The sequence below is a fragment of the Halichoeres trimaculatus genome, unplaced genomic scaffold, assembly GCF_033239565.1.
Source record: "Halichoeres trimaculatus isolate MK-OKI-2021-1 unplaced genomic scaffold, fHalTri1.1 fHalTri1_scaffold_18, whole genome shotgun sequence".
Classification (NCBI taxonomy): domain Eukaryota; kingdom Metazoa; phylum Chordata; class Actinopteri; order Labriformes; family Labridae; genus Halichoeres; species Halichoeres trimaculatus.
Window position 1 is genome coordinate 20,190,832 of NW_027437196.1, and position 15,173 is coordinate 20,206,004.

At 41.5% G+C, this 15,173-nt stretch overlaps 1 protein-coding gene across 2 annotated transcripts in view; it reads left to right on the forward strand.

The window, feature by feature from the left end:
- Window positions 1-15,173, forward strand: part of vav3 (vav guanine nucleotide exchange factor 3) — a 149,456-nt gene continuing 134,283 nt past the window's right edge. For both annotated transcript variants that reach the window (XM_074693155.1, XM_074693156.1), the window contains exon 1: window positions 1-381. In XM_074693155.1, the coding sequence (XP_074549256.1) occupies window positions 175-381 (207 nt within the window). In that variant the 5' untranslated portion in view covers window positions 1-174. The remainder of the gene's footprint in view (window positions 382-15,173) is intronic.

A 15,173-nucleotide genomic window follows, 5' to 3' on the forward strand; every position in this document is an offset into this window, starting at 1 on the left:
CACACAGCGGCTCCTGCTCCTTCTCTTTGAGCTCGTGCTCTCCGTCTTCTTCATCTTGTTTCTCAATCCTCACCCTGGACATGGACCCGGTCTGATCCGAACCTGCGACCCGTCCTGACCCAGCCTCTATCGCTCGCCGTGTCCCCCTTCAGCTCGAGCCGCTGAGGTCCCATCATGATGGAGTACTGGAGGCAGTGCGCGCTCTGGCTCATCAACTGTAAGGTGCTCCCAGCGAACCACCGCGTGACATGGGAGTCTGCTCAGGTGTTCGACCTGGCCCAGACCCTCCGGGATGGGGTCCTCCTCTGCCACCTGCTCAACAACCTGAGACCTCAGTCCATCAACCTGAAGGAGATCAACCTCCGACCGCAGATGTCACAGGTAAGTGACCGCAATGTGTGCTCCTCGCAGCGGAGCCGATTCACCAGACTTCATGAGGATGATTCAGGTTTAAAGTTTCCTCACTGCTTCGCGAAAAACCACAACTTCTGGAGCATGACTGTTACTCAAACGTAATGCAGGGAAGATCATTTAACATTCGGCATTATGTTTTTGTATACTAACCCTTTACTTTAGCAAAAAACACCACTTTCTAAAATCTCAGTAAGCACTCGGAACCGCCCCCACTGTGTATTGTGCTAGCGGAAACTGTGCAAATAAGTCTTACCCACAGAATATAAGGTCGACTTTTATTGACTAGATCCTTTGGCTAAGAATAAAAACATATGCCGACTATTAAAACGGAACTTTTCCACTGTGTGAAGCTTTTTATTGTCTACATATGTGTTGAATTTATTCGACTTAGGGCGATGAAACAATAAATTGACGAAGAATTGGACGGAATCTGGCTTTCATGACTGGGCAACCTCCTTTCTTTGTAAAGTGAGCTGAACTGATAAAAATAGTCACTTGACTTCCATTTTTTCCCCTTAAAATACTCATATCTACTTTTTGAAACAACACCAAAGGTTAATACTGATCATAACATGCACAGAGATATTTGCTGTGTGTGGGTTTTGGAGGTGAAGGGACATAAAGTGGAGTGATGAGGCTTTGTTGTGCTGGAGACATTGTCACAGGGTTACTTCATAGTATTTCAATCATATTGAAATAACAATAGTATGTTGCAGTATCTTATGGGGAACTCAGTTTGTTTGCTTTGCCTCGAAAAAACATCCTCAGCTCTGATTGGCTTTTCACTTTGGGGTTGTGCCTTTATTTTTTATATGTAGCATCAGATAAATATCCATGCAGGCCAAGCTATGAGTCCACGTGGCTCCTGTTTGTCAGATACCATCTGCTTCAATAACAGGACAGCCGGGCCTCGACCAGATTAATATTCTCCTTCAGAACAGAGAATCTGGACGTCTGGCTGGCTGACAGCTCACTGTGAGGGAGACGCTCTCCTCCTGAGCTGCAGACCTGCTGCACAGATCTCACTTCGATAACACACAAGCTACAGTATGTGAATTGATCCTGTGCTCTCACCAGATGTAAAACAGGTGATTAAAGTCTGAGCTGTGTGAACGTCCCGCCCAGCAGATGGAAACAGGTTATTATGATATGAAACCCTGATCCTGAAAAACTCTCCTAACTCAGAGCTTCAGCAGGACGTGCAATCTGCAGCTACTGTTCTCCACAATCCAATAAAGTATCTGCTGCTCGGCCTGAGAGGATCGTAATGTCATCACTGGAAACTGACCCCGGATCATTCTACGCTCTGAGTTCGGAGAAAGCAAGTTGTGACTGAAAGAGGAGAAGCTGATTGGTCCATTTCCTGTTAGAAATACAATGAGTGATCAGGAGTCATGAATAAGTCAGAGTTTGCTGTCAGTGGTGACATGATGACATATGTGTTAAGGGTTTGTATGCTCTGCCTGGTCCAGACTGGGGGAGTCTATTTATAGGCCTGGTTTGTTTTATGCATGGCTGAATGTCTTACTCACACCCGGGCTGTGATCAAGCTGCATTCACACACAAATCAGCCGTACTACGCTTCTACCCACAGCCCTGCAAACCAGAGCACAGGTGCATCATGTGTTTGAAAGCAGGCAGCATCACTTTTAGTGCTTCATGTTTCTGGACTGCTTTACCCAGAATTCCTCTTCCAGTTCTTTCCAGCTGTGCTTCAAAATCAATACTAAAAAACTACCAGGATGTTCTTAAATACCAGGATATTCTTCTGCTTATTGTTACTTTGCAGAGTAAAATTCAGAATTATAGTCTCTGACGTCACCCTGAAGACTGCTGATGGTTGTCGCCTTATTGGAAATGCTGTCTCAGCCTAAGTTTGGTCAACCTAACTTGCAGCATAGAGGTGGAGCCTCTAGCCTCCTTGCTAGCATTGGCAGTATGCGCGTCTCCAGGCTGTAAACTTGAGTATTTCTACCATAAAGATCAGCTTTTTTAATGGGTGTGTGTGGTGTCTGGTGCTTCTGTAGCCTCTCAGGTGGTGATTCAATGAACTGCAGGTTGTTACACTTCAGTATAGTTTTTACATCTAATGGCTGGAGGTTGTTGCTTGATCAGCATGCTTTTGCCTGTTATGACCCACAATCCTCTGCCGCAGGAAGTATGTCACAGACATACAGGGGACATGAGAGGGATTCTGTGTTTTCAGTGAAGCTGTTAGAAAAAGTTTGAATTTCTTTTACAAATTATGACAACTTTAGGCAGCGTGTTACGATTAGATGGAATGTTATTATGAAGTTATTGTTTAATACCATTACAGGCTGGTGTAATTCAGTTTGAGTTTATTTTTCATTTTGTTTTTTTACTTTTGCTACCCTTTTGCTTTTTTGATCATGTCTACCCTTGCAAAGATGAAAACATTTGCAAAATCTTTGCAAACTGAAACCAACTGTATAGAAAAAGCGAACAATGCAGAGTGACAAACTTTTGAATTTCATCCTTAGTCTGGTGTTGAGTTAAGAGCTGAATCATTTGAGAGATGGTTTTCTGTTGTAAGTCGGTCTTTGCTTGGTGCTTGTTTCTTTGCTGTGTTGTTTTTATATCAGCTCACAAAAAGCTCAGACTACTGTTTGTAGTTTGTTTTGTTTTGGATGTAAAGTGCAGAGTTCCTTTCAGTCGGAGGGTAAATCAAGCACAGAGAAGATCTTGACACTGTCAGGACCCTGAGCCATAAAGCTCAGAGAGGAATAAGTCATTTAAGTCGGCGTTTATTTGTTTTACATGTTTGTTTTGACCTTACGAGGCTTGTTCTTGAACTTTGTTTCAAATGTGTGTCAGTAGATCAAGACTCCAGCTTCCCGTTTCACACCCAGACACACACACACACACACACTCACTCACCACGTGACGCATCACTGCTCCACTCAACATGGATGTCAACGCCCCCGACAGCAACTTTTCCTCCCTCTGCCTCCTCAAAGTTAAATTTACATAACTGAGGGTGCATTCGCTTCCCCTCGTCCTGCATAATGCATGAGCAGCATGGCAGCTACTTTATCATTGGCTGCTAACAGAAGACGGGACGCCTCTGAGGCCTCACCCAGGGGACCTCTAAAGGGGTTGAGACAAAGGCAGAGAGGGGGCGGGGCCACACAGAGCCTGTCTGGTCTCTTCTCTGAGGATATAATGGGCCCTAAAGGGTTAAATCCTGCTGCGGTGTTGGCTGTGTTCAAAGTACAATGCATCAGCAGCTCTGTCTGCAGTATTCACTGTTTCAGAGATTTGTGTGGGCCGTAAAGTGACTCACTCCTTTAAAGAGGGGCCATAAGAACCCAGATACTGCTGTGATACAGAAGTATGTGGGGCCAGTCTCTGAGCTGATGAAATGATGATGAAACATGAAGAATGTGTATTCTGTGCATGACACTGAGCAGCTTCATCTTTCAAACTGTTTGAATGAAACATTGCAGAGTTGATGTTTGACCAGAATATTCTGGTCTTTGATTCCAGCTTTACAGGCTGTAATGAAACAATTACTGAGTCTAGACGCAGCTCAACCACTACGCTGCTGCGTTCAGAGGAAGCACCACATAATCAGAGGTTGGTTTTTGCCTGACTTGGTAAAAATCAGCAGTTTAACGTGAAGAGGAAATGTGTACCGGACTATGTGGTTAAACACACAGCATTTCTCTGTGCATCCAAGTTCTCATTTAAGATGCTGCAGCAGTCCGACTCTATTATCGACAGCCTGCAGGAAAATGTTGAAAACTATGTCTGCAAAATGACAACAAAAGCCCAAAGTGATGCTTCCAGGTTTCTTCTTTAAAACTGGAAATGATAAAAGACTCCAAGTTAGCTGTAGGGATGGATACCTTTCACATTTGGAACAGTATTTAACAATGCCCTGTAGCTAGCAATTGGTGTCAGTACTTAACAGTCCCATTTTTTGATACTTTTGTGTGTTAATGTGGAAATAAAATTAATTTCTTTAATAATAAAATCTCAAAGTTTTTCCATTCAACATATTTCTCAGTACAGGAGGTCCTTGACTTAGTTGGTTTTCGTTACGCTGCTTTGGCTTTACGATGCCAATAGATATGTACATATGAAAATAGGGAAGGTTTTGAAGTTACGCTGCTCCATTCGTAAGCTTCTAAGATGTGTACTAGTTTTTGACGCGTATGAATACACAGCTTTGCAGTGCTACGCGGTCAACAGTATCGTCCACTTTGTCTTGAGTCCTGTCATAGTGTAGATTGTCTGTTTTTACGCTCAGTAACTTTCTCAGTATCCTCACCTTTTTCACATCATGGACACAAAAAGGAAAGCAGGATCTGTTTTCCCATGAGTATGAAGTATAATCCATGTATTTGGATAGTTTTTTAGAGATTTAGGGATGTATTTAGGGATGTATTTAGGGATGTATTTAGGGATGTATTTAGGGATGTATTTAGGGATTTCGGGTAACAACGCATCTGGCAACGGAACTCATTCTTAGCCCTGGGACCACCTGTAAATAGCCTTGCAATGCTGTGTTCAAGTCCAGAATGGAAAATCGCATACTCTTCCACTCCCTTACAGTCAAAAGGATGCAGGTACTGAAACATGGTACCGTTTGATTTTTACAGGAAACAGTACTTGATACTACTGAAGGAATTTAGTCAGTACCTATTTCAGTACCTATTACAGTACCCATCCCCAGTAAGCTGTCAGAGACCAAAATAAAGGCAGCAGATACAGAGTTTTAGAGAGATTAAGTTGATGATATTTAGAATCTTTACTAGAAAAATTTCAGTTCATTCATTTTTTTCTAGTGTTTCATGTGATGAGTCTTATTTTAGACATTTGAAGTCTAAATAACTCACAGGTTAACAAAGTCTCTGTGCCTGCTGTGTGTCTCTCCATCCTAATAATGTAACATAACCCTTGATGGTTCAAAGATTGTCCACTTCTAGTTCTTGTTTTTGTCCCTTACAGACTCAGATTGTGCTGCTAAGTGTCTGACAAAGTTACAGAAAGCATGCATCCCTACAGAGAGAGAGATTTTTGTTACAGAGGAGGGTTCTTGACCACAAACACACGTTACATCAGTCTTTCTACACACACAACACGAAAACACACCAAGAATAACAGGAGCTTTGGGAGTTGTGACTTTAAGATGCTCTAATTTTATTTTAGTCTCCTCTGATGTTATTTCTAACTCTATCTGGAAATCAGCTGATATCAAACACTCCTGTAAGAGTCTGAGATGAATATTTGGATATTTTAGGAGGGAAAAAAAACAGAAAAAGTAAAAAATGTCAGGTAAATATTTCTGTGCAGCCAAATACATCTGGTTAGTTCTTTTATCTGCCATGATACCACCTATATGTGGGAAACAGGGTGAGTTTAAGAGGGAGACCCAGTAAGATTTTTGTCTTTGTAGTGAAGACATCAATAACGGCTTTTTCTTTCTCCATTTGTTCCTCATTAGACCTCAGAACATGTAAGACGGTCCATGATGAAATACTCTGTTCTAAACCTGTGTGTGTATGTGTGTATGTTGAGACAGCACCTGAGTTTAAAACCACAGGATCAGTTTGAAAACATAGCACTGAGGTTTGTTGAAAATATTCTGTGAATTAAGCTCTGACAGCCTGAACTTGTTGAGCCTCCTGTTGTTCTGTTGTGTTTTCCATGACACAGGGTTATAATCTGTGAGAAGAGCAGGCTGCAGCCTAACACAGAGCGGCCGTGAACAGGAAATCAGGAAATGGAATAGAGGAAGGAAGTGAAACTAAACATGCCCTCGATCGAGTTCGTGCTGAAGAAATGAGATGTCAGAAAAGACGCCTCATTCTTTACACGCAGAAAACAGAAAACTTCTCCTCAACAAGACGACTTCAGAGGCTTTAAGGAGTGAACCAGAGAGTGACAGAGAGGGAGAGAGTTGGGTCTAATTTTAACAAGCAGCCAGAGTTTGACTCAGAAACAGAAAAACAGACTCACGCAGAGTCATGAAATCTTTATTTTCTGTCTTTTTGAATTTGTGCAATAAACAGTCAGAGATGTTCTGATCAGGTGTTTCTGATCATCATGTATGTGTATACCTGAAACATCACAGTTAGAATGTGACTCTGAGTTTGGCTCCTGCACACCTTTACAGGTGTGTAACATACACACTCAGATGAATCTATTTATCATCATGCAGTGGTTCACATGTATATTTTATCAAGCTGTGACCAGATATCTGTGATATGAAACAGTGAGGAGAGAAACTGCTGCCACATTCCCGCTCTCCTCTGTCAGCTGCTTCAAAGACTCCTCGCTCCTCTCAGAGACAAAAGAGCATGAACAAGAGAGAAAGAGAGCGTGGGAGAAAACAAAGCGACAAACCCAGAACGTCTTCATTTTCTTTATTCTGTCTGCAGAATCCAACCTCAGGAATAGAAAAGCTGGAGTTGAAAGTTGTAGTTACATAACCGACTGAGATGTTGCTGTGTTTGCAGCTCTGAGTGTAAATACAGAGACACAAATCCTGGTGTAAGGTGCCCTGAAAACAAAAGGTGTAATTATGTTTCTTATCCTTGCACAGATCACTTTTCACTGTTTTTATGCTCTGGATGAACGAAAAGTATTTGCAGACACGGTTTGTTAACTGATGGGTGTTAAAACCTGGAGAGTTTTTTTTCATCTAAGACGTTTTAAAGTTACAAAATGTAACCTCATGAAGCCCTGATCCACAGTGATGTTCAACATTTGAAAAGAGATAAAAGCAGACACTCAGACATCCTGCAGCGGGATCTGTTCAGAGATAGACTTGTTAGAGGTTACCGTCTCATAAACCGGAGTGTGCGTGAGGTGTAACCGTATAAAGGGATTTATGAAGTGTGAACAGAGGATATTAATTCTTACTGCAGCTACTTATGTGACTCATAGATTATGTCTGAAATCATTCACTGATTCATCCTCTGTACTCACTCTCAGTTCAACAGAGGGACACGTAATCTCATTTAATAATAAGAAACAAAGCGATTACTCTCTCTTTATCTTAAACTGAATTAAATCAAACTTTTTATTTCTTCAGTTTGAAACATGGTGGGAGACAATGCATGGCTAATGGTCTCATTAGGAAAGCAGAAAAAGCTAAAAACAGCAAACTGATCTCAGCAGCAGATGCTGACACACTTTTCAAAACAGAGACTGGACAGGAGTTCGTTTTTGTGCCTGCACCTCTGACCTCTATCCTGGAGTTCACTGCACTCAACATCTGATTTACTTCAAATGAAACTCATCAGGGCCTTAGTTATTTGTGCTAAAAAGCTTCATACAAACAGCGGCTGATGAAACAAACAAACCCTTTAGCACATGTAAGAGACTCTGAGCTCCAGGCTGTATGTGAGGCTGGGCTCTCTCTGTTGTTGTATGAACCCCTGACCCTGTGATCAGCTGCTGTTAGTGTCCTGATGTAAAGGTCACTGAGGAGCAGCTGGTGACTCAAACAAAGCAGGAGTTTCACCCAGAAGTCAGAAAGTGAACCTGCGACGTGATCTGTGTTCTAAACTTAGCTGGTTCACCTTTGTGCCTCTACCTTACCATACAGACCACAGGATCACCTCAGAAAAAAACACATCACGTATATTTGTGCATGCAGCTCCACTTTCAGATGACCTTCACATCCTCAGGTGTAACAGTGCCTGGATTTATCTAATTCAGAAAGGCTTTGCTGTGGAGCTTCATCAGGTGCTGTTTTGCTTCCTATTCTTCTTTACCTTTTGCAGGAAGTGACTCGCTTGTTTCTATGGAAACAATGAGTCTTAATAAGTCATATATTCACCTTTATTAAAAGCTAGCACTCTGTCCACCTGTAAAACCAGTCTGTGATTTGGGAAGTGCTCTGATGTCTGTAGTCTGAGTAATATTGACCAATCAGGTGTCGGCAGGAAAATCAGTCTGTATGGAGAGCAAAGACAGGTGGAACACAGTCCATCATAATGACATCTGAGGCAGATTTATTTCTCTCTTCAAACATATATCTGCATGAAGAGCAGCCAACAGTCTGTTCTAGATCAAACATTTACACTGAGACACAAACCTGCTGGATGCTGCGGGACTAAAGACAATCAGCAGTCAGATTTCCTGACTTCCTGAATGCATCAGAAAATGATGGATACACAAAACAAACAAAACTTGACTTCTGACTTTTACTGTATCCTGATAATATTCCAGAAAAATTCAGCTTCATAAAGTTAAAGGAAGACAGAGTGAAGCATCTGTGGAGCTTACTGTTTACAGAGAAACTGTGACTCAGCACAAATAGACGGGAGGGACCTTCTCTGGGAGATGAAATGAACCAAGAAATAACTGTTAAAGATGCTGAGCATCTGTTTTAATTGCACTCCCTCGCCACCTTGTGGCCCGGAGTCTCCGCACACTGTCGTATACTACCTTTAGCAAGGAATGAAATGGATATCGGATTGAAGCAAATTGTCTTTGTTCAAGACAACTTTTTACTGGATACAACGCGCAGAGTTAAGGTATTTATCAGCACAGTTATGTAGTGTTTGAAATGTGATACCAAGCAGACATATGGCTGTATGTATGTAGCGCTATCAACAGCCCTGAGCTCCGAGGTATCTGTAGCCTATGTGACAACAAATAAACACTGTCAGTTTGTATTTTGTTTAGTAGCGTCTTTATTTATCACAGCTGGCAGTCCAGTGCTCTAAGTTTAAACAGACCACTGCAGAAAAACTGTTGCATGTGAGTTGGAATGAACATTATCACAAACAGTTTAACCCCTGTGTTTAACTGTGTTATAGGCTAATTAGCCTTTAGCTCGGGCTGTATCACTCTCCTGTTTGGCTTTCTTCTAATCTTCTGTCCTTTTTCTGTCGGACAGTATGGCTTCTGTGTCCACCATCACTACAAAATTAGTCATAGAAATTGTTTTCAGCAGAGATAAAACACAGATCTCTGTGTTTTATCTCTTCTCACTAAACTTTGTCCTGCGGTTTGGTGTTGTCATAGAGACCGAGACATACCTTATTTCACTCTGGTCCCGGTTGACCTGAACTGGAAGGTAAGAAGTAGCAATTTAAAACAACCTGTAACCAGCAATATTGGCGCTGATAATCTCATTTCAAGATTTCTCTTTCTTGGGCTTATTCAAAGGACAGTAATGAATCTGTCTGTATGAACTTACCTCACTACAGGTGTGCATGTCTTCACAAGGCTCCACGTAGTCCAGTATATACTCCATGATGCAGCATAAAGCATCACACAGGTCTGACAGCGTACTCATACCCGGCTTCATGTACCTGGACATGGACGTACATATTTACAGGAAAACGACTGTGTTGCACTTCACATGTGCACACATACACGTGCACAGAGAGTGACGTGACCTTTCTCTCCGTCACCGAGGTAACCGCTCCTCCACCTGTGCAGGCTCAATATGAAAGCATGGATAATGTTGATGATGATTTTATTAGCAGGTGTTCAGAAGGAGGAGAGTGTACCTGGGATCAATGTTTATCATGTTACTCACTCAAGGCTCAGTTAATCTCTGCTGAGTGCTCGGAAAGATCCAGGGTCAATACTTTGTGCTGTCTTTACCGGCAGTCATCATAAGGAGGACGTTAAATCTGAACATTATGAAGTTAATCTATCCTGTTACTGTCAGGATGCACTGCGTTACATCAGGATCACTGTGCTGGAGATCTGAACCTGAGTTTAGTTTGAACTGACATAGACCTATTGTGATTTTTTTTTTCCTGTATACTGTGTGAATCTGCTGCAGATTACTGAAGCCGTGTTTTCCTTCAGGGCGTCGTCCTCAGAGTGGCTCAGGGTGGAGCTGATGGATGACTGCTATGTGATGAAATGGGAATGTTCTCACATGTGTGATGGAAACAGAAATGGAAAATAAGGGTATCACACAGGGCAGTGTTTGAGTATCTGTTTATTTCCTCTTATAACATCCTGTTATTTTTGAGTGTTCAAAAGCAAAAAAGACAGAAACTCAATGAATTCATGGCTTCAACGTGTAAAACCTTTTGTTTCTTTAAACTTCAAGCATGGGTCTTATTCTTTTTTTAGTCTTAAAACTGCCCCTCTGATACCCCTGTTTCAGCTTTATGTCAGGAAACCTTTGTTTCACCCATTGTCTGAAATGCTTTGATTTTGCGGCTGTCTCTTCAAGGCTCCTAGCTCTACAAACCCTCTTTCCTCTGATTGGTCAGTCCTCTGGAGGCCTACTTTTGCAGAATTATGAGCAGACCTTGGTGTTTGAGGCCCACCCCTACATGAACCAGTTATGAGATTCTTACACTCTGAAGTTATTTTTTCATCAAGTCTCATTAAGACCTTGTGGTATTTCAAGAACAGGGTGTTTTAAGCAGTTTATGGACAGATTTTGAGATTTCTTCAACATAGGAATATTATTTTTTTGTGCTTACATTCGGCATTATTTTATGTCAATGTTAAAAATAAAGGAAAGCAGAATACACCCCTTGAAGAAAAGCAGCCTGACATATATATCTGGTAAAATGTTCATGTCAAAATATCCAATGACACATAGGATTTTTTTTTTTTACCTTACACTGCAGTCACTCATTTGTTTCTAATATTTTTCATTGACTCTGTGCAAAAAAAGGATAAAATTCAGGAAATTAAAACTGTATTTGATTTTTAAGCTCTGCTTCTTCTATTGCCGTGTTGGTTTCAGATGTGGACAACTTTTCAGCCCCTGGCTAAGAACGAAATCTCTTCACTTTCATGTCTAAAACAATCTTTGTGAGCTGATGAAACACCCCAATCATGGAATATTTGGCTGTAACACCAACATTTGCAAGTTTGCGACTTTTACTTTGAATCCTGGAACTTTCGATCTCCTCTGCCATCATCCTCCGTCAGATATCTTCTAGTTTGATCGAGCTTTTCAGTATTTAACAGCAGGATTATAACCAGTGCAAACACAGGTGATCCCAGTCACCTCAGAGTCTTTGAGAATCAGAGCCTAAATGATCAGACATGTCAGCTGTACCACCTCCTATCTATCACTTGAACAAACTCTGACACTAACTCTGATGCCTGCGAGTGTAATCTGTAAGGAAATGTTTCACTTTGCCACGTTTCCTGCTGCTGTCAGTGCGAGGAAATGATGCAAGACAAAATGTCAACCATTGGAAGCCGCTCACGGATTGCATCCACACACCAAGTGTTTCAGCCTAACAAACCAAATTGTACACAGCTTCTAGCTCAGTCTGTTGAAAGTCTGAAGAGAAAGGAAGGCGGCAGAGAGAGGATGGTTATGATGAAGTGATAGAGGAAGAGGATGCAGCAGTATTTCTGTTTCCTTTGTGAACATTTGATTTAGTGTGACTCAGTTTATTCGACTCTCCTCCGTGTGTTTAAACCCTTATTTTCCAGCTGGTAACACTCAGAGCTCAGACTTCTGGGGGTTCATATCTCACAGGAGTGATAATTTAATTCCCTTATCAGGTGGGGGAGGGAGGAGCTTTGTGTATACGTGTGGGGGGGTCATGGAGGTTAAATCCAGGGTTTAATGGAAAACGGCTCCTGAGACTCTGCTGTGGGGGAGGTTAAGAGCTATTGTTTCATTGACATATGAAGGATCTGGAGAATCAGTGACTGTCTTTCTTTGTGTATCACACATTTGTCTTTGAATGCGACATTCAGGAGCAAATTCAGCTCCTGTGTGCACTGAGAAGCAGCTCATACATGTTCAGCAGAGCAGAAATGTCAGGAGGCCGTCTGCTGCCGTTTTCACTTCAGTCTGTGATTGTTCATGTGAGCTGCCTCTTACTCACTGTAACCTTTATTTATGGTAATCTCTGCACACGACTGAGATGGGAAGTGACTGACAGCTCAGCACAGCAGACACTCCGTCGGTGTCATACCTGCTGTAGGTGTTTGGTTCTGTTAAACACTGTCAGGGAAGAGGAGGAGAAGAGGAACCAGCTGAGAGCTAACGCCGCTGTCACGCTCTGTGAAGGAAGAGGTTTAGTGGTTACCCTGTAGTCTCTGCGAGTTTCTGTGTGTACAGTGATCTATTTAAAGCATGCATCTTAAGGTCTGCTGCAGAACAAACACAAAATACACTAACACAACGCTGAGTGTGTGTCAGGAAACTGATGTTTCTCAGCATGTTTGTGTATACATCTGTTTGTCTAACTCATGCACCTGCAGGAGGAACCAGCAGTGAGATGCAACCACATACATCACTTGAACAGTGAGAAAGAAATTGTGACAGAATCCCACTGATCTACAGGTGGCGCTAACAGGTGGAGACATGTAGCTAAGAGTTGGTAGAGACAGGGCAGAAGAAGAGGTGAGCATGGACAGAGCTCATGTGACAGTTTGTTCAGACCTGAGAGATTTGCTCTGTGTGTTGGTGAGTATGAATGAATGTTAACTTCATCTCCTACATATAATAAGCTTATGAGCAGATAGCCTACATATGCAGAAAATGCAGCCCTGTTTCTACTCACCTGGCTGATGTAAGGAGCCTCTTAGTTTCTGCTCTGCTTTGGTTTCTCCTGAGTCAAAGTAAAACACGTTGCTAGCTTTGATGCTCATTTATGTTCAGAGGTTAGTTACTCTCTGTGCTGGGACACTGTTTACTGCCGGAGAGGTGATTTAAGATGGTTTTATTTGGTCATGAACACTGCAAAAAAGGATTTCTAAGAAAGAAAAAAAAGCTTGTTTCTAGAAACTTGTTCTTAAATTTTACCTAAAAAGAAAAAATATCTTGACAAGCAATATGTGTGTTAGAAAAAAAACTTATTTCAAGAGAATATATTTAATAAAATCTTCATTAGAAAGTTCAGCTAAAATTAAGCAAGTATTGCTGGTAACAAGCCACAACGGAGGTTTGAATGAAGTCCCAACAGAAAAACAAGATTATTTGACTTATTTTAAGAACAAGATCAGTTACACAATTTCTCAGTTTAAGAAATCACACAAACACAAGTTGAATCCATCTGACCGTCAACAGTTATCTGATATGCCTGTACCCAGAGGCCGGCTGGAGTGTACCCGTATACTCCAGCTAAGCTATGCTAGTGGCTTTGGTTGGAAGTCTCTCAATATAATTGGTACTGGACGTACAGTCAAGAAAGTGGTCTCTTCCTGTGTGTTATGGACTGGGGACTGAGGTAAGACAGAAAACAATGAAAATGTTGCAATATTCCTTTTAAAGAGCACAAAAGACAGTATTTTCCGAAGATGATGGGTGAGTTGTTGAGAATTGTGCTTTTGGAACTGTTTGTCAGCTGATTTGACTTTTTAACAAATGGAAAGCAAACAGGATTGCCTCTGGTTTCCTGATTTTAGATAAAAACACGTTTGTGTTTCGTTTTTAAGAAATTGTGTCTTATTCTAAGTTAGTTTTGCGTATTGTTTTTCTTGGAGTTGGAGGTTGATTTCTTAAAACCAGCTAGACAAGAAAGACAATGTCTTACTTTAAGAAAATCTATCATATTCCAAGACTTTTTTACTAAATGAAAAACATGTTAAATCTTAAATTAAGTAAAAACATTCTTGAAATAAGCTAAATCAAAAAGCACAACACAAAATTTAAGTGAACTTTTCTTAAAAATAACTTTTTTTAATGCTTGTAATGAGCAAACTTTTCTCAAATTCAAGGACATTTTATCTAGTTTCAAGACAGGTTCCATCTAGATTTATAGGCTAGTTTTAAGAATTCTAGCCAAGCAAAATTTTCTTACCCTATTGGCAGATTTTTTTGCTCAAAACAAGGAAATTGTAGCAAATTTGAGGATATTTTGCTTATTTTTAGTAGGGCTGTTTTTGCAGTGAAGCTGCTGAACTAAACTCTCAAAGCTGTGATCCGTTCAATCAAACATGAGCTAAAGATTGCCTAAGCACTCACAGAGTGAAAGTGTTAGCTTAGCCTCACTCCGAGGTCTCCCCTCTTGTGTTTCCTCCTCACTTCGAGAGGAAGGTGACCAGTGAACTAAAAGTCCTGAACAAACACGTCAGTCAGTTAATGGAAAGCTGCTGAGATAAAGAGGAGATAAAAAGTTTGGGACTAACCAGCAGAGGATATTCAGAGTCACGAGCAGCAGGAGGAACTGACGGGAAAGGAGCCGTTTGTGTGTTGAGATGTGTCGATTTCACAGTTTAGTCCACCTTAGAGCAGAGTGATGTAAACCTCAGAGAGAGGTCGTGTGACAGCATCACTGTCAGATAAATGAGCTGTCTGCTGTTATGACCTCCTCCTCCTGTTTCCTGGCTCCACAGCTGACAGTGACATGATGACCTGGTGGTTTAGATTGTGAGGCTTCATTTACTGGATATGACTTCAGATCATGAGGTCATCCAGAGTGAGCTTTTAGACTGACAGATTTTACTCCCTCCTTTCTTTACATTTTAGGGTTAGAAATGCGTATAGCCTATCGTTGTCCCTGCACACTCTTCTTGCTGTGTTAATGAAGCTGGACAGGCTTTAAAGCAGGCGGTCTGTCACTGTGTGGATCTCAAAGAGAACAGGAGCAGGATTTCATTAACTCCATGGTACGCTTGGGGGCCATGAAGGCTCTGTCTTGTTACCATGGAGCTGAGATGGTTGTGAGGAATGCATAAGCAGAGCGTGAGGACGGTTGTGTGGACGCAGAGACTTGGCTCAGATCAGAGCACATAGGAGAGACGGTCTGCCGTACATGACTGAATTTCCTTTGAATATTCTGCAGATGGTTTCAGAGACGCTCTGCTGAAGCCTCAGTCCTCTGTTTACA